At 41.6% G+C, this 25,959-nt stretch overlaps 2 protein-coding genes across 3 annotated transcripts in view; one reads left to right on the top strand and one right to left on the bottom strand.

Annotated features, from left to right (window-relative positions):
* Window positions 1-24,126, bottom strand: part of LOC109484055 — a 29,188-nt gene extending 5,062 nt beyond the window's left edge. Inside the window, exons 1-26 of the mRNA XM_019787250.1 lie at window positions 24,039-24,126; window positions 21,264-21,420; window positions 17,315-17,460; window positions 16,716-16,875; window positions 15,751-15,892; window positions 15,212-15,372; window positions 14,695-14,889; window positions 13,972-14,049; window positions 13,535-13,629; window positions 12,639-12,730; window positions 12,108-12,304; window positions 10,907-11,001; window positions 10,370-10,511; window positions 9,820-9,969; window positions 9,135-9,298; window positions 8,663-8,788; window positions 8,121-8,340; window positions 7,532-7,640; window positions 6,978-7,111; window positions 6,434-6,502; window positions 5,586-5,830; window positions 5,244-5,325; window positions 4,670-4,832; window positions 3,986-4,101; window positions 3,561-3,665; window positions 3,129-3,251 (exon numbers count right to left, since the gene is read on the bottom strand). Of these exons, the coding sequence (XP_019642809.1) occupies window positions 3,129-3,251; window positions 3,561-3,665; window positions 3,986-4,101; window positions 4,670-4,832; window positions 5,244-5,325; window positions 5,586-5,830; window positions 6,434-6,502; window positions 6,978-7,111; window positions 7,532-7,640; window positions 8,121-8,340; window positions 8,663-8,788; window positions 9,135-9,298; window positions 9,820-9,969; window positions 10,370-10,511; window positions 10,907-11,001; window positions 12,108-12,304; window positions 12,639-12,730; window positions 13,535-13,629; window positions 13,972-14,049; window positions 14,695-14,889; window positions 15,212-15,372; window positions 15,751-15,892; window positions 16,716-16,875; window positions 17,315-17,460; window positions 21,264-21,420; window positions 24,039-24,076 (3,504 nt within the window). The 5' untranslated portion in view covers window positions 24,077-24,126. The remainder of the gene's footprint in view (window positions 1-3,128; window positions 3,252-3,560; window positions 3,666-3,985; window positions 4,102-4,669; window positions 4,833-5,243; window positions 5,326-5,585; window positions 5,831-6,433; window positions 6,503-6,977; window positions 7,112-7,531; window positions 7,641-8,120; window positions 8,341-8,662; window positions 8,789-9,134; window positions 9,299-9,819; window positions 9,970-10,369; window positions 10,512-10,906; window positions 11,002-12,107; window positions 12,305-12,638; window positions 12,731-13,534; window positions 13,630-13,971; window positions 14,050-14,694; window positions 14,890-15,211; window positions 15,373-15,750; window positions 15,893-16,715; window positions 16,876-17,314; window positions 17,461-21,263; window positions 21,421-24,038) is intronic.
* Window positions 24,127-24,153: 27 nt separating this feature from the next.
* Window positions 24,154-25,959, top strand: part of LOC109484054 (neural cell adhesion molecule 2-like) — a 40,663-nt gene continuing 38,857 nt past the window's right edge. Inside the window, exons 1-2 of one of the 2 annotated variants that reach the window (XM_019787249.1) lie at window positions 24,154-24,278; window positions 24,412-24,626. In XM_019787249.1, coding sequence (XP_019642808.1) covers window positions 24,569-24,626 — 58 coding nt within the window. In that variant the 5' untranslated portion in view covers window positions 24,154-24,278; window positions 24,412-24,568. The remainder of the gene's footprint in view (window positions 24,279-24,411; window positions 24,627-25,959) is intronic. The other variant, XM_019787248.1, reaches the window with a different exon arrangement.

Genomic DNA, 25,959 nt, shown 5'->3' with positions numbered 1-25,959 from the left:
TGACCTTTTACTGCGGGAATGTCAGACTGTGATCTGTCATCATCAAAGGAAACATTCATTATCCTGATGAAGGCGACATTGATCTCTGTGTAACCCTGGTGTTGGAATACAGCTCAACATTTTACTATGATTACTACCAACACAGATGAACTGTCACAATCAAAGGAAACATTAATTATCGTGATACAAACAAACAAACAAACAAACAAACAAACAATTATCGTGATGAAGGTGATGGTGGTCATGGAAAATTTGATCTCTGTGTAACCCTTGTGTTGGAATACAGCTCAACATTTTACTATGATTACGACCAACACAGGTGAACTTTCATCATCAAAGGAAACATTAATTATTGTGATACAAACAAACAAACAATTATCCTGATGAAGGTGGCGGTGGTCGTTGAAAATTTGATCTCTGTGTAACCCTTGTGTTGGAATAAAGTTCAACATTTTACATGTACTATGATTACTACCAACACAGATGAACTGTCACGACCAAAGGAAACATTAATTATCGTGATACAAACAAACAAACAAACAAACAATTATCGTGATGAAGGTGACAGTGGTCATTGAAAATTTGATCTCTGTAAATTGTGTGTTGGAATAAAGTTCAACGTTTTACATGTACTATGATTACTACCAACACAGATGAACTGTCACAATCAAAGGAAACATTAATTATCGTGATACAAACAAACAAACAAACAATTATCCTGATGAAGGCGACATTGATCTCTGTGTAACCCTTGTGTTGGAATACAGCTCAACATTTTACATGTACTATGGTTACTACCAACACAGATGAACTATCACGATCAAAGGAAACATTAATTATTGTGATACAAACAAACAAACAAACAAACAAACAATTAACCTGATGAAGGTGACGGTGGTCGTTGAAAATTTGTTCTCTGTGTAACCCTTGTGTTGGAATAAAGTTCAACATTTTACTTGTATTAGTACAGTAAAAAAACTATGATTACTACCAACACAGATGAACTGTCACGATCAAAGGAAACATTAATTATCGTGATACAAACAAACAAACAAACAAACAAACAAACAAACAAACAATTATCCTGATGAAGGCGACATTGATCTCTGTGTAACCTTTTGTTGGAATAAAGCTCAACATTTTACTATATGATCACTACCAACACAGATGAACTTTCATCATCAAAGGAAACATTAATTATCGTGATGAAGGTGACGGTGGTCATTAAAAATTTGATTGTGTACCCCTTGTGTTGGAATAGAGCTCAACATTTTACATGTACTAGTACTATGATTACTACCAACACAGATGAACTGTCACAATCAAAGGAAACATTAATTATTGTGATACAAACAAACAAACAAACAATTATCCTGATGAAGGTGACAGTGGTCATTGAAAATTTGATCTCTGTACAACCCTTGTGTTGGAATACAGCTCAACATTTTACATGTACTATGATTACTACCAACACAGATGAACTGTCACGATCAAAGGAAACATTAATTATCGTGATACAAACAAACAAACAAACAAACAATTAACCTGATGAAGATGACGGTGGTCGTTGAAAATTTGATCTCTGTGTGACCCTTGTGTTGGAAAACAGTTCAATATTTTACATGTACTATGATTACTACCAACACAGATGAACTGTCACGATCAAAGGAAACATTAATTATCGTGATACAAACAAACAAACAAACAAACAATTATCCTGATGAAGGCGACATTGATCTCTGTGTAACCCTTGTGTTAGAATAAAGCTCACCATTTTACATGTACTATGATGGTTACTACCAACACAGATGAACTTTCATCATCAAAAGAAACGTTTGTTCATGACAGTGCCTTTGTGTTGGAACAAATGTTTAAACATGTAACTACCAACACAGATGAACTTTCATGATATTAGTGGTAGAGGAATTCCATTCAATAACTAGAAAGGTAACATCTGCAAAGAAAATGTATAATGTTTACCTTTGCATAGGTCTGCTACGTTAGTTCTTACTCAAACACATTCATATATATGGTCAGACAGGAGTCTAAATCCCTCCTGCTATAAAATTGCAACATGATGTCACCGAACACTAGTTCCGGGTCATTGACCTTTTTGGTTGGGAGAAGAAGAAGAAGAAGAGGAAACTGAAGCAAAAACAATACATTTTCCTTTGGTAAACATAAAAATAAAAAAGGATATTTCTACAGCAGGCCATCAGTGATGGAACAGTGTTCCTGGCCACGTGGGTGTGATGCAGGAGTAGAGTCATCAGCACGCTGCAGGTAGCCTGAAACACTGCGGCAAACGTGCCTCCTGGCTGGTCCTGTTTATTTATTTATTTGTTTATTAAGTTTTACCACGTACAATATGCACTGTGGATGGCATGGCGAAACAGGTGTTTCTGACATGAAACACCTTTTCAAAGCAGCCATACCAATAAAATGACAAAACAATACAAAAAGTAATCAAATCACATAATACAATTTGAGAAACAAATGAATAAACTTAGAACTACAAGGCAAGTCAACTTATTAACATTGTGAGAGTTAACATACCTGTAGCTGCACACTCAGGCATCCGTGGAGAGCTGCAGCTGCCACGTGGTCTGGGAGACTTCCCTACAGCAGACAGAAACAATCATGGTTGTGGCTGAAACCATGCTTGAGCTTTTACTTGGATTTGCCTTGAATGGACCATTAACACCTGTCCTTGGCGCTGAACACCATCCATACATAGATACATATGCCTGTCCTTGGCGCTGAACACCATCCATACATAGATACATATGCCTGTCCTTGGTGCTGAACACCATTCATACATAGATACATATGCCTGTCCTTGGTGCTGAACACCATTCATACATAGATACATATGCCTGTCCTTGGTGCTGAACACCATTCATACATAGGCAAACATACCTGTCCTTGGTGCTGAACACCATCTACACATACAAACACCCCTGTCCTTGGTGCTGAATGCCATCCACACACAAATAAACATACCTGTCCTTGGTGCTGAACACCATCCACACACAGGCAAGCATACCTGTCCTTGGTGCACCAGTGCACCTACATGTATTCCAAAAACTGAATTTCGAGCTCTGAATAGCTCCATGTGGAACACTAACCTGTCCAAACTGCAGTATGGCAGCAGTTGTGAGGAGGCTGGGTACAAAAACCTGCTGTAAAACAAAGTCTTCAGTATCTTTACTGCATGACTTCTGCAGTACAGCCTGGAGCTTCAGGACCAACTGCAGCAGACAGAGAAGAGGGTGAACATGTGAGACATTGAGCAAGGTTTACACATGTTCATTGCCAATGTACAATGTATTGTTGTAACACAATGTTTATAATGCATGCTATGTAGCCATGTGAACAGGTCTTCCAATGTGCACTAGTTATACATTATTTAAACTACAGATTTTACCGATGATTTAAAGAGATACCATATAGTACATTACTTGTGACAGGTTAACCATCTATATTGTACCAAAAAACATAAAAACATTGCTAGTGATAATCAGTTCAAAAGCATCAATAACATGCACTTTCTGGACTACCTGTGGTAGAATTGTGTTCAGGGCATCTCTCTTCTCATCTTTCCACTCCTCCTTCAGCACAAGTTGCCACAGCCTTAGAGCAGCACACATGGATGTGCCACTGTCCTGGGGACAAGAACAACACAGCGTGGGGTCGTGTGGTGTAAACGGTAGCACATTTGGCTCAGGACCAAGAGGTCTCGGGTTCAAATCCTACTACAAAACTGGTATGTTACGCCTAAAAAGGTGGGTCACAGGTTATGCGAAACAAACAAACAAACATAATATTTCCTGCATTATTCATTTCTCTTCAAAAATAATATCAATCTATGACAGAGTATGAGTACATGCGATGGTCTACAGTGGTTTTGATTTGTGAATATGCTTGGAAAACATTGTGTTGCTTTACACAGTCCATGTGCTAACAAAATAAACCCATTCCTTACCAAGTGCTTCTGTAGACCCAGTACGTATGTGGAGAACTGCTCAGGTTGGGAAGATCTGCACACCATCAGCAGCAACGCTTCTTCATCTGCCACAACATCTGCCAGGTCTGCAGATGCTGAAGGGCACAAACATAACTCCTATAATAATACTGTAGTAGCTGTAACTTCTGCCAGGCTGTATTCATCCTCAAAGTGACAGACATTGGGCAATTAAAATTAGGCTGCCATGTAGTTTTCTTACATACAGTGCAGAATGTGCAATCTGAAGGAGTTGTGGAGTGAATTCCCAGTAGCAGCACCAGAAAGCATCATTCACACAGCACATCCTGTTGCTGCAGCTAGATATTTGTATCAGATGATTTTTATTACCTACATATAAAACATCTAATTCTATCCTCCATTGTTACCTGTCCTGTTTGTGGAGTGAATCCCCAGTAGCACCACCACAAAGCATCATTCACACAGCACATCCTGTTGCTGTAGCTAGTGGACACTAAGATATTCGTATCGAATGATTTTACATGAGCTACACAAACATCTATCCTCATCAGTTCTTACTTCTGTTTGCAGAGTGAATCTCCAGAAGAACCAGTCGGCCCAAACTCCCATTGGGCAGGACAAGCCACACATTCAAACCTGCCCAAGCAGTCACTTCAGCTAGCTATGCCAGCTGTTTTTAAAAGCACATTTTGTTACCTGTCCAGTTTGTGGAGTGAATCCCCAGCAGCAGCTGCTCCACCAGGCTGTACACAGTCGGCCCAAACCCCCCCGGCAGGACGGCCTGGCACTTTGGTCCTCCTCCTGCTGCAGTCTTCAGGAAGGACAGGCAGGCACGGAGGTTCTGTACCTGCAGAGCAAGAAATACGTCATTGCAAAACACACAATTTGTTTGTTTGTTTGTGCCTTTGTTTATACTCGATAATATAATGGCCGAATGGGGTGACACAGAATTTGAAAATCACAAAGGTTCTGCATGTATGTAAACATGTTTATGTTTATGTTTATGTTTATTAAGAATCTCCATTAGTAATACAATGTTTGTTTACTAGTCTTCCTGGAGTCCTTTAACATTACATTTAAAATACGAAATATAATCAATTACAAAGTTAACTTACTTAATAGCTACAATTACAACATGTATTTACAACAACATCAGCTTAAATAACAGTATAACAATAACAATCTTAACACAATCTACACGTAGGCCTACTTGCTTATATATACAACAATTAAAGCTAGCTTAAATTGTGACACCTACCTTGTCCTGGACCTGTTCAGCCAGTAGGGTCTGTAGGCGGCAAACCTGGTGCTGGATGACAGATGTCCAGTTCTCACCAACCCTGTATCACAGACAGTCGTCATTTGTGTCTATGAAGGTTTAACATCCAGGTACAAGGAGATACACAAGAAAGTTCCCGATATTCAAACAACTGGATCTGTGTAGATTTTGAGAACTGTCAGGCGTTTCAAGTAGCATCTACAACTTTTCACCAGTGAGTAACGAAAAATCACAGAATCCCCTCTTCCATGCATACACATGCTGTAAGATCTTGTTAACTTGTCAAATGGAGCAATATCAAAGCCAAGTCTATGTCCTTACTGTGCGTCTGCCACCTGCACCCTGAGAGCTGCAGCCATGGCAGTGGTGACTGCAGGCAGGTCTGCCCACGACGCAGCTGCAGCAGAAATGGTCTCACTCTGGGCTGCAGGAACTACCGCAGCAGCAGAAACACCCGCAGCAGCAGAAACACCCGCAGCAGCAGAAACACCCGCAGCCAGCTTCCTGGTGCAGGAGGCAACAGTCTCGCTCTGGTCTGCAGGAATTTTCACCTTGTTATGCATGACCTGGACAAGGACAGAAGAAGAGTTGTGTTACAGTTTGGATATTCTTGACATTTTGGAGGGACCGACAGTCATGGATGGATGAAATTTCTTGCAATGAACATGTCTTCTCTGTACATCTTAAAAAGATCTGTATCTGTGACTGTATCTGTGGCCGCAGCTGACTGAATGGCACCGAATGACCAGTTACACCTAACCTCTGCACATCTAACTCTTAACATGGTTTACAGCTACCTAGTGATGATGCCCCTAGTGTACGTGGTGTGTGCAGCGAATTCCACTTTACGATAGTTCCACTCAAACAACCAACTCATGGATGTTACTGATAGCTGTATACATAAACCTGCAAAAGTATTTGTGAGCACCTGTGGACCCACAGAAAAAATGGGAGCACAGCTCCAATATTGGCTGTATTTCAAACCCTGCCAAAGAAAAGTGGACAGTACGCACCATGAGTCCAGCGGACAGGGTGCAGCCTGCGGAGATGAAGAGCCAGTCCGGTTTGGACCCGTCCTTGGGTGGACCTGACGTGACCAGTCGCTCCAGGCCTCGGCACAAGTGTTCTGTGTAGTCCGTCAGGCTGTCTGTCCCTTCTGCTGACCGCACAACTGACCACAGCAGGTGGTACAACAAGTCCTGGTACGTGTCTTGTAGTGCTGCGGATTCGGAGACGTTCTGCACCTGAAATATAGCGGACGTGCATTTAGCGGATGTGCATTTAGTGGACGTGCATGTAGCGGATGTGCATGTAGCGGACATGCATGTAGCGGACGTGCATGTAGTGGATGTGCATTTAGTGGACGTGCATTTAGCGGACGTGCATGTAGCGGACGTGCATGTAGTGGACGTGCATGTAGCGGATGTGCATGTAGGACGTGCATGTAGCGGATGTGCATGTAGCGGATGTGCATGTAGCGGATCCTGTGCATGTAGCGGACATACATGATAAGGACATGCTGTAGTGGACGTACATGATATGGACGTGCATGTAGCAAACATGCATGTAGCGGACGTGCATGTAGCGGACATGCATGTAGAAGCTCATAATGGCTATGTCTTATACCTGATAAACAGACATCTTCACTCAATTAAGAAGAGTTGTCAAAGCTTGTAAGACAGTTGGCTGATGCAGTAGCAGGACCACACTTACCCGAGTTTGTCTACATGCTAGCAGCAGGCCCTTCATGGTGACGGCTGCATCTAAGACGCCCCACAGGCTGGTTTTCTTCTTCCCAGCCATGACGTCTCTCAGCACCTCCAGGATTGTTGTCAGGACAGCTGGTGCTGTAGCACAACCCAAACAAGCAACAGAAAACTGCTGTGTCAACACCTCGGCACTCCAGGTAAAAAACAAGGAAATACAAATAATACACTTAGATGGAATTTGCAAAGCAAATACTAATGTTTACCTTTACACTGTCTAGCCCAACAAACTCTGTTCATTTCTCAATTTTTAATATATCTGGTGACACAGTAAAACTCTGTCTTGCCACTTGCTACATAATGTAATCCAACACCACAGGAGAACCGGTTACCAAAGTGACAGACAACTGGTCAGGGTCATTGACCTTATGTGTTTGGAGAAGACAAAGAAACTGAGCAAAAACAATGTTTTCCTTATTCAAAGGTTAACATATTAACAACAAGGAAGCTGTGAAAAGGTGTCCTCAAACTGTAACATTCCTGTAATATGTGTTGAATTACCTGACAAACAGCGTGATGCCCCGAGAAACCAGTACAGAACGAGACAGGCGAGGACACAGCGTTGTGAGCTGACGTCTGACAGACACTGCAGAGGGAGTCGTTTCAGCACCTGGGACAGGGAGGGGTACAGGCTCAGTTGCTTTGCTTTCTGTTTATCTATTCCTGTACCATTTTACAAACTGGTTTCTCAGACAATTTCACTAAACTACAAACACATTTTGTCGCATTTACCAAGGTCTAAATCTATGGCAAGTTTTGTCGGTGAAGGTTAGACATCCAGGTAATAAGATACCCCAAAAAGCAGTGACAAGCAACTGGATATGATTTTGGAAACGGTCAGACGTTTCAGGTAGTATACACTACAAATACCTTTCATCAGTGCCACTAAGAGACCAGAGGAGAAATGCAGGTTTATAAGCACAAACTATTGATTAATATGCAAATAAGTGAAGTCAACTTTTTTGGAAGTCCAAAAGGAAAACAAAGGTTAGACAAGTCAAGACAAGATGATGCAAAGTAGTCAAAAAGCTCCAAAATGGCAAGTTTTGTTCACTGTCTTAACCTCATTCATAACTTCGAATGTACATACCTTTAGGTACCAGGCTATCTTTTGTAAATGATGCTCTATCAGATGACACTTCTGTGGCACTTGTTTTAGATGACATTCTAGTGTAGTTGCTGCTGATGCGATGACTGCCGACAGGTTGGTGGTGTTGTCCTCTAGTTCTGAAGTTGCCGACCAGGGCTTGTTGTCATCACTGATCTCAAATAGTACATCCAAACATGTCCAACGAGCATCAGTTTTCTTGCTGTAAAACATGAACACATCATTTTGTTAATGAGCCTTGTGAATTGATTAACACTGGTGTGTTAATTAACAGCTGATGTGTTATCACAATCCTGAATGGAGTGTGTAAAGAAGGACATCAGAGAGAAGACCAGTACTACTAGCTGACTGCTGCCTACCCCATGACAGGGACCTTAGCAGCAGTATAATAAAAGACATAATACTACCGTGTCAGTACAAAATGTACCTGTCAAATATTGAAATCTTTTCTAACCACACTTATTCCCATCCTCATGCTTAAGTGTCTTCTACCCCACTCCTTTACAGCTGGCCTACTGACTCACCTAAGCTCCACAGTGTCTGCCAGACGACTGATGATGACAGTTATCATGGCCTTCTGCAGTGCCAACAGCTCCCGAAAGGGGGCGCTGTTGAGCAGGTCTGCAGATATCATGGCTCTGGTCAGCAGCCTGGAGGGAACATGGTCATGTTATCAGGTGGCACACAGTTGACTTATCATATTGTCTGTCTGTTGTACTTTCAAGCATAACAGTACAGTACAGGGAGAATAGCTATCAAGGGGAATCCGAGATTTAAAAAAAACTACTTTTTAGTCATGAAGCCGGAAAATCAGGCATCAGATAAAAATGAGTCATTGAAGAAAAGCAGTTGATGTAACTTCAAACGTTTGGCAGTTGCTGGAGTAGCTGTTTTCTTGAGTGTCTCATTACCTGGATGTGTAACCTTCAACATCAGATACAAAGTAAATGTAACGTGATCAGCAAGGCAGTATATTACAGTGTCTTATAAGCTTACCCAGTCGAAGTTTGTGGACGGCTCTCACTGACAACTGTTTTCAGAAGATAGCGTGCCAAAAGTTCTAAGTCACCCTGGTGACACAGAGGGGAAATCAGACCAATATGGCTGCACAGAAGGTACCATTGAGCTGTGGGATAGTTTTCATTTGTCACACTTGTAGCCTGCAGGGAGAAACAGACAGTTACAACTTTGGAAATGTCCTGTCAGTGTCAAAGAAAAGCAGACAAACTTATACATTGAATCTTACTCCAGAAAGAATTACTGTAATGAACAGTGAGCATAGTACTGTGTACCTAAACCCACATTTAGGTTCAGGTCTGGATTCAAGTCCAGAGGTTTAGGTTCAGTTCTGGACTCATAACCCATGGCACATACAAAATTGCATGTTGGAAACCTGGCAATGTTATATTGGTAAAACTGTGGCCACATAACATGGAGGCTGACACTTGACGATGGCACTTGACGATGGCAATGTTTTCTTCATTTTGCAGCACAGATTTTGTAATCTATGGGAGGTTTTAGGTGGTTTGGAAAGAAAAGGGGTATGTGACATGTTTTTTTTGTAATACGGTTCTTGACTTTAATTTTTTGTTGTTGTTGACTTGAACCTTAACATTTTTACAAGTTTGGAACCGATCCAGCCAACTGGTACACAGCACTAAGTGAGCACACCAAGCCTTACCTGACCATCCCAGGTGGAATCCTCGACTTCAATAAGACTAAGATGGTTAGCAGAACTGATCACATTCTCAATCGTCCTCCTCACTGTGCCTTGTTCTGAAGGGCTCGTCACTATCCTTAACATCCTCACCTTCTGCAGGCTCAGCATTTGCTGACAAACACAAGGCACTTGGTTAGATCACAATAAAGAGGTGCTAGTGTCACAGAAATGAAAGCTAACATACAGTGGATGTCACAGGACAGACAAAAAATGTCCAGACTATGCATGATGTACAAAATGACCAATAAACTGGTAGATGTACCAACTACTAAGTACCTAGTTCCAGCTCAGAATAGTACAAGAAATAGCCATGCCTTCAAGTACCAGAGTTATCAACCAAGGATTGAGGTGTTCAAGAATTCATTCTTTCCTAGAACTACACAGGGTGGAACCAAGTACAGTAGTGGAATTATCAATAGATAGCTTTATACAATGTCTGGAGTTAGATGTTCAAAGGTTTAGGTGAAACAACTCGTTCAGTGTAATGTAGCCAACTGGTTACAGAACTTACCAGAACATAACCTATCCTCTTGTTGCCTGACTTATGAAGTTTACAACACAGGGTGGACCAGTCCCCTGGTGACAGCTGTGGGTACTGCAGGCTGAAGTCCAAATATCCTTCACTCTCTCCAACACTGGGCACAGACTCACTGCTGTGAAGGCAGCATGCAATAATTATAATGACGTGATTTAGAAAAAAGAAATACCAACAAAAACAGCATTTCAGTGTGATGGATTTTAAAATTGTAATTTCCAATATTAGAGTTTTACCCAAATTTTCAACTCTATGGCAAGCCATGAATGGACCCACTGCCTCTATCAGTATCATTGATGACAGCTACAAGCTGTTTAGCAGGTCAACTCACTGCGCTTGTGTAATGTCTTATTTAAGGTTGTATCCATGTATTTGAGGATGACATTGTGTCTATAGTTTTCAAATTTTGTGTTGGAAAAGATGTCGTTGACCAACATCCACAAAAAACGTGAAAAATCTGGGTTTGACGCAGGTGCAGTATGTTCTGCCCACGTGCTGGTTTACCTGCCTTACCTGTGATTGTCACCTTTCATGTGCACAGAGAGCAGGTTGAGCTGACACCAGGTGTGGCACAGGTGGAGAGCAGAGAAATGCAGGTGTTCATCTACCTGTAGTGGCAGTGTACAAAATACTTTTTTGAACCAGGTTGCCCAGTGGGCAACCTATGGCAAAAATTAGGTTGCCCATCAGAATTTTAGGTTGCCCCACCTACAAGTTACTACTTTCCTCAAATTAAGTAATGTTACATACATAAGCCTTTGACAATATTTCTAACAGCCTTTAGTTAACTGATACTAGTAATAGCCATTCATACCTAAAATTAAAAAGCATTTGCCGGATACAGTGGTGCAAGCCAAGTGGGCATGATCGGGGGGGGGGGCATTCTTAAAATTCAGATAGCACACTGGGCTTCCTAGGTTCAAAAATAGGTTGCCCCGAGTAAAATTTGGTTGCCTGGGGCAACTGGGCAACCAGGTATTTTGCACGCTGAGTGGTAAAGGGAAAACACATTACAATGCACAGGTAGCTACAAGGCCCGGGGCTGAAGACTTTGTTGTCTATTGAAAGATATCAGACCTGGTACATCTTTATTGCCAGGTAGATGTATGTATTCACTTTCTCTGCCTAGCACTCAAACACTTAGCACTCTGCTGGTAAAGAGTATGAGAGTTTAACACTACCAGTGGACTAGCCTGCTGCTGTAGTGATTGCACTACTAGGCTACAGAAACAGAGATAGATTACAAAGGATTAGGAAGGGTACCTAAGTTAAACTTTTAACATCTTACGAGAACAACTTATATATAATATCACCCATTCTGTACACATTTAACGTGGGAGGTTTGATCATGACAAAGTGTGGACGTGGCATCATGTAGCATAACGGGAGAGCGTTCGGCTCAGAACCAAAAGGTCCAGAGTTCAAACCCTGCCATGTCACTGATCTTGTGCCCTTGCATGGGAAAGGCACTTTACACGACTGTGGGGGACCCCATGTTGTATTAGCCACAAAAAGGCAGCAGAATCTTCAGCTGCCTAGTAAAATCATTCTTTATTGACAAACAAAAGAAAGAAACATTGAGCCCAGGTCACGCCGGCCATAACTGACCGAACATGCAGAGAGACATTAGACATATAACATTATACAATACACCACGACATACTGTAACAATATTGCACAGTAAATATTGCACTGTAAGAAAAAGGAGTCTGACCTCCTGGGTTCCCAGACAGAGCTTCAGCAGGGGAGAGATGACGTCGCTGCAGGTGGACGCCATCAGCTGGTCCAGTCTTGTTGTCGCGGGCGACGGGATGCTGGCGTCCCAGAGACGCAGGTGGAGCAGGAGGAGGGACAGGAGGGTCGTCATCTGCTCCAGACAGGCAGAGGTGCACAACAGCTGGGGAGTTGGAGCTGTACGACATGGACGGGTAAAAAACACTCTGAAACTAGAAACGTAACATATGCAAAGCAAATGCATCATGTTTACCCTCACATGGCCCAGCTTAACAAACTTTCCAGCAATTGGGAGTTTATTTTCTTCATCTTAATTTTTTCATACCCAAAAGATTTGATGAGCTCCAAAGCACCGAAGGCCTGATTATCGTCTAACAAACGTAAAAACAATGGCGTATACTTATAGATGTTTACAAGTGCTTTTGATAAAGAATCAGGAAAATAGACAGTATTTGTTGCGGTGTATCAAATTAAAAATCTATTTTACTTGAAGTATGAGTGTCCTGGCCACCTAGCTGGATTTGTTCCTGTAGCTTGTTCAGCATGCTCTGCCATATTTCCACGGCCAGACCTGGAGGCAGACCCTGGACCAACTCTGTCCACCTAGGCAGGGAGACAATACAGTGTGGGCTGTGTTTTTTTTTTTTAACGGTGTCGCTCGATGCAAGGCCAATTATTTTTGGCCACTTCTAGGCATAGAGTTAGAGGTACTAAAGTGAGTATAATGTAGTTATGTCAGGAGATGGCGGTGGACCTTTGTTTTGAAGCTTTGTGGATTGCAGTCGGACGGAAAGCAACTGATTGGTGTTCATTGGCTTGACAGATGAAAGACTTAATATTGAATGTTGCATCAGTATACAGGCTTACTTAACACGTTTGTTGACATAGAGTGATTGAGGAATATCACATAAAAAGGATTGGAACAAGAAAGGTAATATTTGCAAAGCATATCCATAATGTTTACCTTCACATGGCCTAGCCTAACAAACTACTGCTTTGTTTATTCAAATGCATTAAAATACATGTACATAGTGACCAGCTCCCCAAACTCTGTCCTCCCACTTGCTACATAATAATGTAAATCTGTTATAATGTACATGTGTGTCTGTTACAGCACCAGTTAACATGGTGACAGCCATCAGGTCCAGGTCATTGACCTTATGAAGAAGAATGTTTTATTTAAGCAAAGGTAAACATAACTACATATAGTTAATTCTCTGTATACAAACCTGTGTTTGTATACAGTAGTATCATAATTATGTAATCTGTATATACATGTATTAATGACCATAATTTATGTATGTAACCACATTTTTTTCCCAGGGCATGCCCTTAGTAATAGCTTCTAGCTAGTTGGGCTGCCCTGGCTGTCTTGTATCAGCCAAACTAATAAACAAATAAACAAACCTGTGTAAGGTGAGGGGAGGGAATGTCTTGGAGTATGACAACTGATCCTGGTTCTGTTGGACAGCATCCAGCATAGCTGCTAACAACGTGTCCACCTGAAAATAGTAACGCAGCTCTGTTGTATCATTGAGAAGCACATAGTATAAAGATACACAAATCCAAAATGGATTTTATGTCCTCTATCCAAATAAAGGGTTAAAATACAGGGTAACCAGGATATCAGCACCAAGGACAGGTAACGTTACAAAGGAAAGACAAAAGGTATTGACTGTCCACCACAGGAAGAACAAAAGTAAGTGACTGAGAGTTCTGACTGTCCACCTATAATCACAATGATTGGTCCATGATTATCATACAAAAAAAAGTACAGTACAGAGGAAGAGACCTCCTTTGTTATATTTAGTCTTCTATAGAATACTATGTTTTTGAAATTTTACCTGTCGTAGCTTGGCATACGTCTCCAGGAGTCTGCAAAGCAACTTGTCCTGGGCCTCCTGTACAGCAGGAGCCACGTCCTGTCAACCAAACAATCAAAACATAAATACTGTCAATCAAAACAAAGGCTGTCATGTTCATCTTTTACTTCTTTCTACAACAACATTATACAGCAATATCGCAAATTGGATATGTTTGGACAACACCTAAATTCCTGTTTGAAAAATGTTCTGATTGAAACAGTTTATGTCATAATATGTACGAAATATCAGATAAATCCACAAGTCAGAACAGAAACTTTCATCCGTATCCACAGTTAAAAACTTGAAGATGAGAGTCAACAGCCTCCACCAGAAGCATTTCCTACACAGACATGTCTCTGCTGCCATAACTTGTCAAGCAGCAGCCAGGAGCAGGTCCAGAAAGAAATTCACAAACCTAAGGATAAAATGTTCTTTACTGTATTGTGGATTCCAGGGCTAACAGGTTCAGAGACTATTCAAAGATGTTATAGCCTCCAGTAGCATTTCCTACACAGACATGTCTCTGCTGCCAAACCTTGTCAAGCAGCAGCCAGGAGCATGTCCAGAAAGAAATTCACAAACCTAAGGATAAAATGTTCTTTACTGTATTGTGGATTCCAGGGCTAACAGGTTCAGAGACTATTCAAAGATGTTATAGCCTCCAGTAGCATTTCCTACACAGACATGTCTCATCTGCCATACCTTGTCAAGCAGCAGCCAGGAGCATGTCCAGACGTCGGTGAGTCTGGGAGCCAGGACCTGGTGATTCATGTCCAGCAGCAGTCTCACACAGTCCAGTCTGGCTGCTGCAGCCTGCGTAGGGAACTTCAGCAAAGTCTGCAGTAACTGCCGCAGCCAAGACAGTTGATTCCCACCTGATGCTGCATCATCCAGTGCCTGACAAAACACACGATTGTTATGCCTAGCAGTGGTTTCTCTCCCCAAATCTAACAAAAACAAGTGGCTGCCTTTTTAAGCTGGCCACCTGGTCATAGCAACCACCTTTTCCTTTTCTATACGTACAGACATCAAGTGACCTGTCCAAAAAGGCCATCTGTTGAGAACACTACTTTCCCTGGGTCCCCTTAGCAAAGCAAGATAAAGTGAAATGACACCATTGATTCACATGTCTTAAGTACATATTCAACACACTTGACAGTCAACAGTGGCAGCCTTTCCTCATAGATCAGCGTTGACCCTAATCATGTGATAGACTTACCCTGTAGATATTCAGGTCCAGAGCTGTCTGAAGCAGGTCTCTGACAGCCACCAGCCTTCTCTCCTGTGTCTTTACTCCAATCTCTCCTCCCTCTGCATCTGCATCAACCTCCATCCCGCCCTCTTCCTGTCCGTTCTCTGTCTCCATGTTATTCCCAGCTGCTGACAGCGGCAGAGTAAAACCACACAGAAGACTTTCATTTACAGTTTTGATGTAGTTTGTATGATGTATGTCTGTTTACCTTGTCTGTTTTACATCGTCTACCAGATACCTTTACCCAGTGTTGACGTCACACTTCAAAGAAGCCACGTGACAAGCCTCACTGGGTCAGTCTACTGAGGAAGACCAGAGTGACTGGTCAAAAGATCTAGACGAGAGAACTTCTTTGTGTTGGATCTTAAGTTTTAACTCTAAACATGTAACTACCAACACAGATGAACTTTCATGATAGCTATATACTTGTTTGTTTGTACTTGTGTGTTTGCTAATGGAGAAATAAAGCATCCAAAGCACCTAAATAAGCAAATAAACAAACAAACCTAAACCAGACAGAGTCTTCAGCATAGCAAACCCAGTCCTGGAGACATCCGTGCAGGCAGGAGACTTTAGGAAGCTGCTGAAGGCTGCAGGTAAGTACAGCAGGACCGCAGCCTCCATATCTCCGGCTGGGAAGGCACAGGTCTGGGGAGAAAACACAGACATGTAATGGCATTGCTACATCAGTGATGGTTAGACATCCAGGTAATAAGATACGCCAAAAAGCAGTTACTCCAGCGACTGGATACAATTTTGGAAACGGTCAAACGTTTCAGGTAGCTTCCACTACCTTTTGTCAGTGACCTGAGTAACTGTTTTTTTGGCATTTTTGGCATTGGTGTAAAAATCTTGTCTGTGTTTCTGAAAATAATTTTCTCATGTTGGTTATTAGAACATAGATAGACCATAGAACTCCTGTCAGAAGCTCTGAGGAAGGTCTTGCCTTTACCAGACTACTGGTTGTGTAAAGGAAAACACCAATATCTTTTGACCTCAGAATGGTAATTTGGACATGATTATGGATCACGATTATGATTTTGACATTTTGGTTTGTATATTTCTGTTCAGCTGTTTATATATATTATGTTGTATCATTTGTTAACTTTTCAGTTATACTGATTTTGAGTTATACTGATTTCTGTTAACTTTTCACAGTTATGTTACTTGATTGTATAATTTACCTTTATACAAATTGATTTATGTTGTGTTTATGTTATGTTATATTGTTTATGTGTCCCTGGGCCCTTTTGGAAATCAACAATTTTACTGTTGAAGAGGCCACCCAGGTGTTTATAAGATGAAAAAAAAAATAAAATAAATATCCAACCGTGTTGCAAAGTTCTCTTGTCTAGCACCTATCTAGATCTGTGCAGATTATAGAACACTTCTTACAATATGATAGCATTAAACACATTTTCTTATCTTAATACTAAGTAATATCTTTGATACATTTTCTTTCAAGACAAACCTTGAACACAGATTGATCCGCCGTGTTCTTTAAAAGCTTGTCCAGCTGCTGGAAGTAAAGTTCCACTCCTCTGTTTCCTGCGGATGGGGAGTCTGTGATCTCACACGGGGGTTTGTCTGTGGTATCACACAGGTGTTTCTCAAAAGCTGCTGCATTTTCCCTACAGAAGGACCAGGCAACAGTGGATGTATCAAACAAAAACTACAATAATTACAAATTTATTAATAATTGCATATCAATCAAAAGTTCGTGCTTATAAACCTGCATTTCTCCTCTGGCCTCTCAGTCACTGACGAAAGATAGTGGACGCTACCTGAAACGTCTGACCGTTTCAAAAATCATATCCAGTTGCTTGAGTAACACAGTTAACACAGATAACACAGTTTTATCCAAATGAATGACTAGAAGAGTGTCACAAAGGCATAACCTGAACAGTCAATCTCTCTACGTCGATGAAGGTTACACATCCATATGATTTTGAAAACGTCAGACGTTTCAGCTAGTAGAAAGCTAGTGGATACTAGCTGAAACGTCTGACGTTTTCAAAATCATATCCAGTTGCTTGAGTAACTGCTTTTTGGCGTAGTCAATCTCTCTACCTGAGGAATAGGCCTTGGTGCAGGTGTTCTTGTATCTTGCTGATGACGTCGCTTGTTGTTGAGGACGGCAGTTTGGAACGGTTGTTTAGAACCCAACAACAACAGACGGCCGGGGACAACAGCTGATCACACATAGTCTGAAATACCTGCACACAGAGGAAAGGCAATATAAACTAACTCTTGTTGTTGTTGAAGTCTCCTGTTGATGTAACAGATGAGTAGGCATACAGGTCCCTTTTTTAAAAAAACTGAACTAAAAACCTAAAAACTAAATTAAAGTAAACTTAAAAAAAAAACTAAACTAACAAACTACTCATATAAGCTATCTGAAAACAAATATATAAACTTCAAGACAACTTTATTGAAAGCTAATCAAACATCATTTATTCCTTATGAATGTTACGAAACAAAAGCATGGGCATACAGGTAGCAGTAACTACCGTATAGTGATTAACTGGAAAGAAGACTTTGTATATTGTGTTTGGACCTTAGCATGTCTGTGTTGCTGACATCGCAGGGTTGTGCACCTGTCCAGGACTGTCACCAGTAAGGACAGCAGGCATGGCATGCTGTCATGGGCACCAGTAACACACAGTCTGACTGTCAGGAACAGCATGGACTTTAACAACTCAACCTGCAGCAGATAATAAAAGGCAAAAAAGCATAAATTAAGGCACAACAATATAGAGAAAAAAATCTGACTAAGACTAGTAAGTTTATACTACGGTTCAAACAATGTTTTAAATGTGACTAAATGTTTTTCTACAAGTTTATTCACTGAAAGGTGTACATGTTTCAGCTGCATGTAGTTAATATATAATACATGTGTAATGATTATTGTTTATTTTTCTTTAGTCGTCCAAAGAAGAAATGGTTTGACAACATAAGGGAGGACCTCCACCACTTGAACTTAGACAACATCAACCCACAGGACAGAGGCAAGTGGCAGGCTCCCATCAAGCCACAGATAATAAACCGGACAGTGAGTGTGTGAGTGTAATGGAGGGTCTTGAAACATTAAACATAGTACTTGATATCTTGTCAATCATTGGTAGAAGAAAGAAGTTGTTGTCAGAAGAACCCCAGGAAAGCATTATAACTCACACATGTATCATATCTGGACAGTAGGACAGCAGCCAGGGTAGACTGTGTAAGGATGGCCTCCATACAGCTTAGAACAGACGGAATGTTGCTCATGTTGGCAGCCTCTAGCTCTGCTTGGCAGGCGTTGGACAGGGTCGATATAATAACCTAGATAAAATGCAAGTCAAAAATCACAAGGTTGTTCAACAACATGTGGTAACCAGTGCTGGCCCAATAAAGAAACAGAAAAACAGAAAAGGACAACAATGCTCATAGAGGACCTGCAAGGGGGGGGGGGTCCCGACAATGCTCTACGCTGAATTCGGAAACCTCTTGATTACGCTTTACGATAAATTCCAAGTGGCTACAATGCATTACGTAGAATTAAAACGGCGAATACGCTCTACGCAAAATGCGAAGAGCGGTCCGTCTACGCTCTACATAGAATTACAATGGCCGATTACGCTCTATGGAAAAGGGCTTGCGGGCCCCCTCATATGGTGAAACAACATGTCATAACAAGATACACTTATAATGTACTGGTTATACTAACTTAATATACATCTACATATTGTGGTGTCAAAGAAGTACTAAGTGAAGACTAACTTCTTACTTATTATGCTTCTTGTCCTCTGATGCAATTTTATAGATTGTAACATTAGTGTTCTTACTACAATACTTAGCCTGAAGGTGATTGATGTGTTTATAACAGACACAAGTGTATGATTGGCAGAAAAACTGAACTAGTTGATTACTGTTAAAATCGCTGGCTATAATAACAGTTACTGCAAATGTACCTGGTTGAAAGATGAATTTAGGAAAATTGATCCACTTTGTGCTAAAGATTTCAGCCTTGCACTTTTCAGGATGTCTTCCAGAAAGAGCCACATGTCCTGCAGTACATGTTCTTCCAGCACAGATCTGCAATTCACATACAAAGTAAGTTGTAAGGAAAAGGTACCAACAGCACTTACAATGATGTACAACTTATTTAACTGCTCATTGTATATTACTCTTCATTTTGTTTGTTTGTTTGTTCGTTCATTCGTTTTCCTGCCCGCCCGCCCACTCACTCACTCACTCACTCACTCACTCACTCACTCACTCACTCATTCACAAACAGAACACAAAGGGTCCGAATAAGTTTTAGAGAATTCTCTGGCACTCTACATCATGCCTTTTTCTTTTCTTTTTCTGTGTTAACCAGGGTATCACTACTCAGTGGCTTAGCACTGCTTTACAGAGTGGCCCTGGGTACATAGATACAGGACAATACAGGGCTCAAAATACATTTTTGGGAATAGGTGCACTGGTGCACCCAACCTAGAAAATTAGGAGCACAAATTTTTTTTTTGTGTGCACCATATATGATAAAATAAGTAGAATGTCAGCAAAAACTAATCATGTTTCATCTAAAGAAAAGTACTATAACAATGCGATTTTTTCTCTGACACTTAGATGTTAAGAATATGCTGTATACTACTATACATTTAACATACATGTACGTAAACCTACGAAAATATTTGGGTGCGCCTACAGAAAAAAATTGGGTGCACAGCTCCAAATTTGGGTGCACTAAGATGCACATGCACCCAGTATTTCCAGCCCTGCAATATATACTTATAGTACAAAACGAGACATGCCTGACTGACATGTGTTAGCCTCAGGCAATATCAACACGGAGGTAAATTCTACCCTTCATGTCACGGGACGAACCTTGACCTGGTGAATACCTGATCTGCGGTGATACAGAACCAACCACAGGTGCAGCAGGAATGGCAACAAACTACTAACAAGATCTTATTATTATCTTATATAACTAATAACAAGATCTAACTATAGGTTATTTTAATGCATTATTTTAGTGTGTATTTTAAAGTGTATCTGTGTGAGTTGTAATTCTGAACGTCTACTACTTGTACATCGTTGTGATGTCCTTACATCAATTCAGCCACTCATGTGGCTACAATCTGTGGACAATTTCAGTCGACAAGTTGACAATAAACCACTTTATTATTATTATATAACTACAACACGTATGCTGTCACACTGTAACAAACTACGGAAAACATTCACAGCTACAAACTACGCAGAAACAGGAAACATTCTATCTGGTGCACTACAATGTGGTTTTTAACAGTCAACTTTGGTAAGATATATTCAAAATCACTCATCAAAAGCCCAACTGAGGTATCATCTGACAATTGTCATAAAGTTAAAATACAAAACATGGAGCCATTTGTTGGCTATTCATCTATTATTGACCAAATATCAGCTCATGCTGACTAAGGTTTGGGTCTGTTGATACCTGGCTGCAACCAAAGGATGTTGCACTGCTGCATGCCCGTAGCCAGGGGAGGTTTGGGGGGTTCGGAAGACACGTTGAAAGGTCCAAGATTTTTCTTTAAAAAGTGGAGTGATTTGTATCATCAGCGGGACTGGAATCACATTTTTCTCTGATTTTTCTCCTTTGAAGTCTTCTAAAAAATGCAGGAAATTTTGAAAAGGTTCAATTCAATTCAAAACCGGGCCTACCATCAGGATTTTAATAATCCCAGACCCAGAGGAAGACCCCCCAAAAGATGGCGGGACCAAATAGTGACTGACACTGGATGGCCCCTCAAGGTCGCAGAACAGAAGGCTAAGGAACGTGCTGCCTGGAGGGAGAAAGTGAAGAGGTGCAAGGGGCCAGTTCTGGCCTAGGCATTTAGGCAGGTAGGCAGGCAGGCAATTTTCAAAATTTTCCGGGGGAGTTAGGCACTTGCCTCACACCTACGGCGCTCACTGGTCCATTGGACAGTAGGAAGAAACAAACCAAAATCCTGGCTACAGGCATGTACTAACTGCATGATAAAAACAAGCCTACTTTTTTGCATAGTGCTGGATGAGTGTGCCGGTAGCCCAGTCTAACAGAACTTGCTCTCTTCTGGGAAGTACAACCCTTCTGGACTTCCAGGCCAGACGACCCAGCTTCAGCTTTTCCCGCCATGGAGTCTCCCAACTTTTCAGTCTCTTGTGCACCCCTAGACGCAGCAAACAGGACAAATAGCATTTGGTTACAAAGCAAATCTCAGAGTTTTTTTTTTTTAAACTCCAACATGTCATGACAAGACATGGTGATGGCACACTCAAGTTATATCAACTTATTTTATGCCACCACCAACAGAGAGGACGTATACAGGACAGCAGACTAAGTGAGGAAAGTCGTGTTAAGTGCCTTTCCCAAGGGGACAAGATCGGTGGCATGTCAGGACTCAAACCCAGGCTCTCTTGGTTATGCCACACGACCCCACAAATCATAAACTTTATGATAAAGTTTGATATTATATATTACATTATTATGTCTGCAAAAGGTACTAACAGTAACTACTAAATACTGTGAAAGATTGATAAGTTAAAAGGTAATTGATAAACACACTTGGCTCAATCAATCATTCTGATCTTTTATGACCCCAAGAGTCAGTGAAAGTGAAATATGTTTATGTTGGTTTAACCGAGTTCTTGAGATATTGTAGGTAACGACGTCCCTGGTTTTATAAGCACAGCTGCAGGAGTGAGGACCTAACAACACGACGTCCTGTCACGACAGGGCCGTTACAAATGGAACATTCCAGAAAAGATTACACAACAACTGGGCTCAAAATCAAAGGTGGTCCGATGGCCACCGACCACTAAAATTTAGGCTGGGAAAACTAAAAAGACACTTTGGGACATTTTGGGAACACTAATAAATAGTCAACATCAGAATGTCTGACTCAGCCCTTCTTTTGTTAATATTAGGCAAACATCCCGGCTTTTGGATCCGGAAAAGTCCCTCCGAATTTCCTGTCTACTCTTCAATTATAGTGCACCTGGGAGTCAGAACATAAGCAAAATAAGTTGAAGTCATACAATACTTGCAAGAAAACAAGTTGGGACAGTTCATCCTCACTTCCAAACATTTGAATTCTATGTTTGGGACAGTGCTGGAGTGGGACAACAGGAAGAAAAGTTCATTTCGAGGCCTGAACAGCATCGTAATCTGTCACGCCTATCTGTCCAAAATATGTAAAATTTATTGAACAGTTTATTTTGGGATATGAAAATTGTGCATACCACAACTACCACATCTGACACACAATTGACTTGGTTACCCCCCTGAGGTCACAGTTGTTGCATGTATATCAGAGGCGACCATGGATGTGTTTAGTAAGCAACAGCTGTCAAAGGGTACAGCACAGTTCAGAAGGTCTGTCTCTCAACTTGCAATAAACTAGTTCTCAGGTGTCAATTTATCCTGATACAAGTCTGCATTAGAGATCTAACAAGAAATCTTCGTAGCTATCTAAATAAGTAACACTACTAACAGCTTCATCGCACAGAGAGCCATGTGAGTTTCAAGGCTTCACACGGAGCGGTTCTGTTTATATAAACAAGAGGTAGATCCCAACTTTTCTGTTGGTGGGTAAACAGACTTTTGGGATGCTTGCTTTTGTGTGGCATTCACAGTGATTCACTCTTTGATCCGTTGCCTAAAACATCCACTTTGATGTACAAAATGACTAATAAACTGGTGGACGTACCAACCACTATCTAGTAAGTATCTGATACCAGCCCAGAAAAGAACAAGAAACAGTCATGGCTTCAAATATCAGAATTATCAACCAAGAATTGAGTTATTAAAAAACTCGTATTTCCCCAGAACTATCGTACACTGGAACTCGTTGCCACCAAGCACAGTTGGGGCATCATCACTAGAAAGCTTTAAACAACTCCTGCAATTAAATGTGCAAAGATTGAGTGTAACAAGTCATTCGGTGTGATATAGCTAGCTGCCGCCGCGCCGCGTGCCTGCAAAGCTAGTGTGTTACGCCGAAGGGCGGTTATACCGGCTATACCGATACAGATAGAGATGTAGAATGTGTAGAATCATTTGCTTTCAGCTCTGACAGTTGTACCATGGTACATGATATAAGATGCCAGAGATGACTCCAAGCAGAGGTTGTGGGGGAATGGCCCATTTTTGTTGTCATACCACATCTTTGGTCCCTCTCTGGCCAATTGGATACTGTCTGGCCAATTTGATACTCTATTTTTGAGACCCAAGGATCTGCTTGGAGATTAAGAGATGACTGCAACTAGTGGCGGCAATTGTTGGAGGGCTTCTTTTGCCTGCAGTCTTTTACATTAGCCCTATCAACATAGGGCTAATAGTTGATACGGCTAAATTATGTAAAATACTGCAAGCAAAACAGTTGCTGCCACTAAGCTGCAAATTATTATGAAAACATTAGCGTATATAGCAAGCTAAGAAAAATTCATTCAGCTTCCTTTTCCTCAATAACTTTCGCTTGGTCATCTTGAGAATGATATTTCTGACTGAGTTCCTCTACATAGCGCAGATAAACTCTGTTCATTCACCCCAGTGTCACAGAAAAACATGCAGTGTAGCAGACGACAAAACCCCCCTCCCCACCAAGAGCATGTGTGCGCACTCAACTTTAGTGAAAGCCAGACTACCCAGTCAGTTCTAAGCATCCATAAGCTGAGCAATCATTACAAATTGCACAGATCGCGAAGTATGGTGTGTTTCCTAATGATCCAAGATTTGCTAAACATGGTAGTTTTGCGTTAGAAAAATTCTCAGAAACACATTTTTTACCTGCAATGGGCGCCGCCATGTTGTTTTTTCCGCTGCATGACGGGAAGGAAAACGTGTTAGACATGACGTCATGGCGGAAGAACGTTTTTGCCGGGGTTTCCATATTTGGGCGTGCGGGGTGATTACGCATGCGCACGGCGAGCTGCAACTTTGCATGAATTTTGGTCAAATTCGGTCGAATTTGGCGGGGAGAAAGGCTTTGCGTGCACCTCCGCTGGGAAAGAAGTAGTCCTGATACCTGTAAGACCCACATTTCCCATTTTAACTTTTGCTACTCGCATAAAAATCCTGATCATAGGTAATATTGACTTTTGTAGACATTGAATGTGTCGGGTGTTGTTTAACTTGTGGTGAAAATATCGATTTTCTGCAGGTAGGCGGAGTAGTTTCCGAGGGTTGTTGGAGCCTGTTCTCGCCTTTTCGGTGCGAAGTGGTGGCCCAGTTTGCCGACCGACTCTGTGCCGTGGGAGGTGCAGTACCGTGCAGCCTTGGACTTGAGAGAAAAAGGAGAGAGAGAGAGAGCAGACAGGATGTTTCTGCGGTTGGGTTTTCTGCTGTGTGTTGCGGCGGCGCTCCTTGGATTAGCAGGTGAGAAACGAAAGAGCTTTTTCAAGAAGTGCCGCGGCTGCTGGCCACAGGCCATGCCCTACGGTTCAGTGGGAATATAACGGCGGCGAGCAGCACGCATGTTGTTAGCCTCCATAGCATGCCAAAAACTGGGGGGGTTTCATAGTCTTTGGGAGCTTTTATGTGCTATTTTCTGATTGCATATAGACAACATAGCCGGCCTGGTTGAATAGTTACCCCCGTTTAGAACTGGGGTAATCAGAAAACAGCCGAAGACCACCAAACCCACACTACCACAGTTCTCTAAGCCTGCTACGGAGGATACCCTACGGAGGCTAGCATGTTGTCATGCCGCCCGTGCACAGCTGAGACCTCGCACCAAGCATGTTCTCTGCTCTCCTGCCCCGTATTTCACCCACTACTGCTAAATTTTTAACTGCTGTAGGTCGGATAGATGGCGTAGATTCATTGAGTAGGCACTGAGAGCCTGGCACGGCTAAAATTCCGCCTCGTTCAGATCGATATTTTCTAGCTTGAAAAACGTCGCTGTTTTCTGACAAGCCCGTGTCTCAATCTCTCATAACGGTATGCGAGCAAGCGAAAGGGAAGAATTCTCCCCTTTGTATTATTCAGTAATTATTCATGTGAAAGGAAACCATAGCTCGCTTCGGGTACGGTGCAAGAAAAATGACTGAAATTATTCGTCAGCTGAGCGCTTGTGCTTGCCTAGCCTGCTATAGCTAACTGTTTGTTGCGAGCCTTGCGTCCATGTTTGCTCGAGTAAAGACGTCTTTACTATTAGTTCAGAGACGCACACATCTCTGTTTGGGGGTAATTAACAATTTACATAATTAGAAAGACATCGAGTCAGTCAAACATGGCACGATATGCCGTGATCTTTGCCAGGGCGCCTTTACGTGTAGGATGGGATTCAATTATGATAAATTTTAGCTGTATCTTTACGGGTCAAAATCCGTCCCCACTTCAAATTATTCTGGCTAACAAATTATAATGTCGTCCGTCCACGGTCACACCAGTAATGGTGCTCCCAAAGGGCCCCTGATTTGGTGATCTGAAACGCATTTTTTCTCTCTGGCCATCCACTCCAGTGTTGCTATTATGCAAAATATATTATGGCACCCAGGGAACATGTAGGATCAAGCAGGGAAGAGTGAGGTTCAGCTCACCAAAAATGGGTGATTATGGAAGTATTATTACGACTTAGCCAGGAAGCAGTAGAATTGATTAAATATGGTGTTTTTTTTTTAAATTTCATTCAAGCACCACCTTATCCAGGATGTGTCGTTATTTCCCAAGCAGCATTCAATTTGAAATAACAATGTTTGAGGAGATA

The sequence above is a fragment of the Branchiostoma belcheri genome, unplaced genomic scaffold (genome assembly GCF_001625305.1).
Source record: "Branchiostoma belcheri isolate BF01 breed outbred unplaced genomic scaffold, Haploidv18h27 scaffold68, whole genome shotgun sequence".
Taxonomy (NCBI): Eukaryota; Metazoa; Chordata; class Leptocardii; order Amphioxiformes; family Branchiostomatidae; genus Branchiostoma; species Branchiostoma belcheri.
The sequence above is the reverse complement of the archived record's forward strand: the minus strand, read 5'-3'. Positions and strand labels throughout refer to the sequence as shown.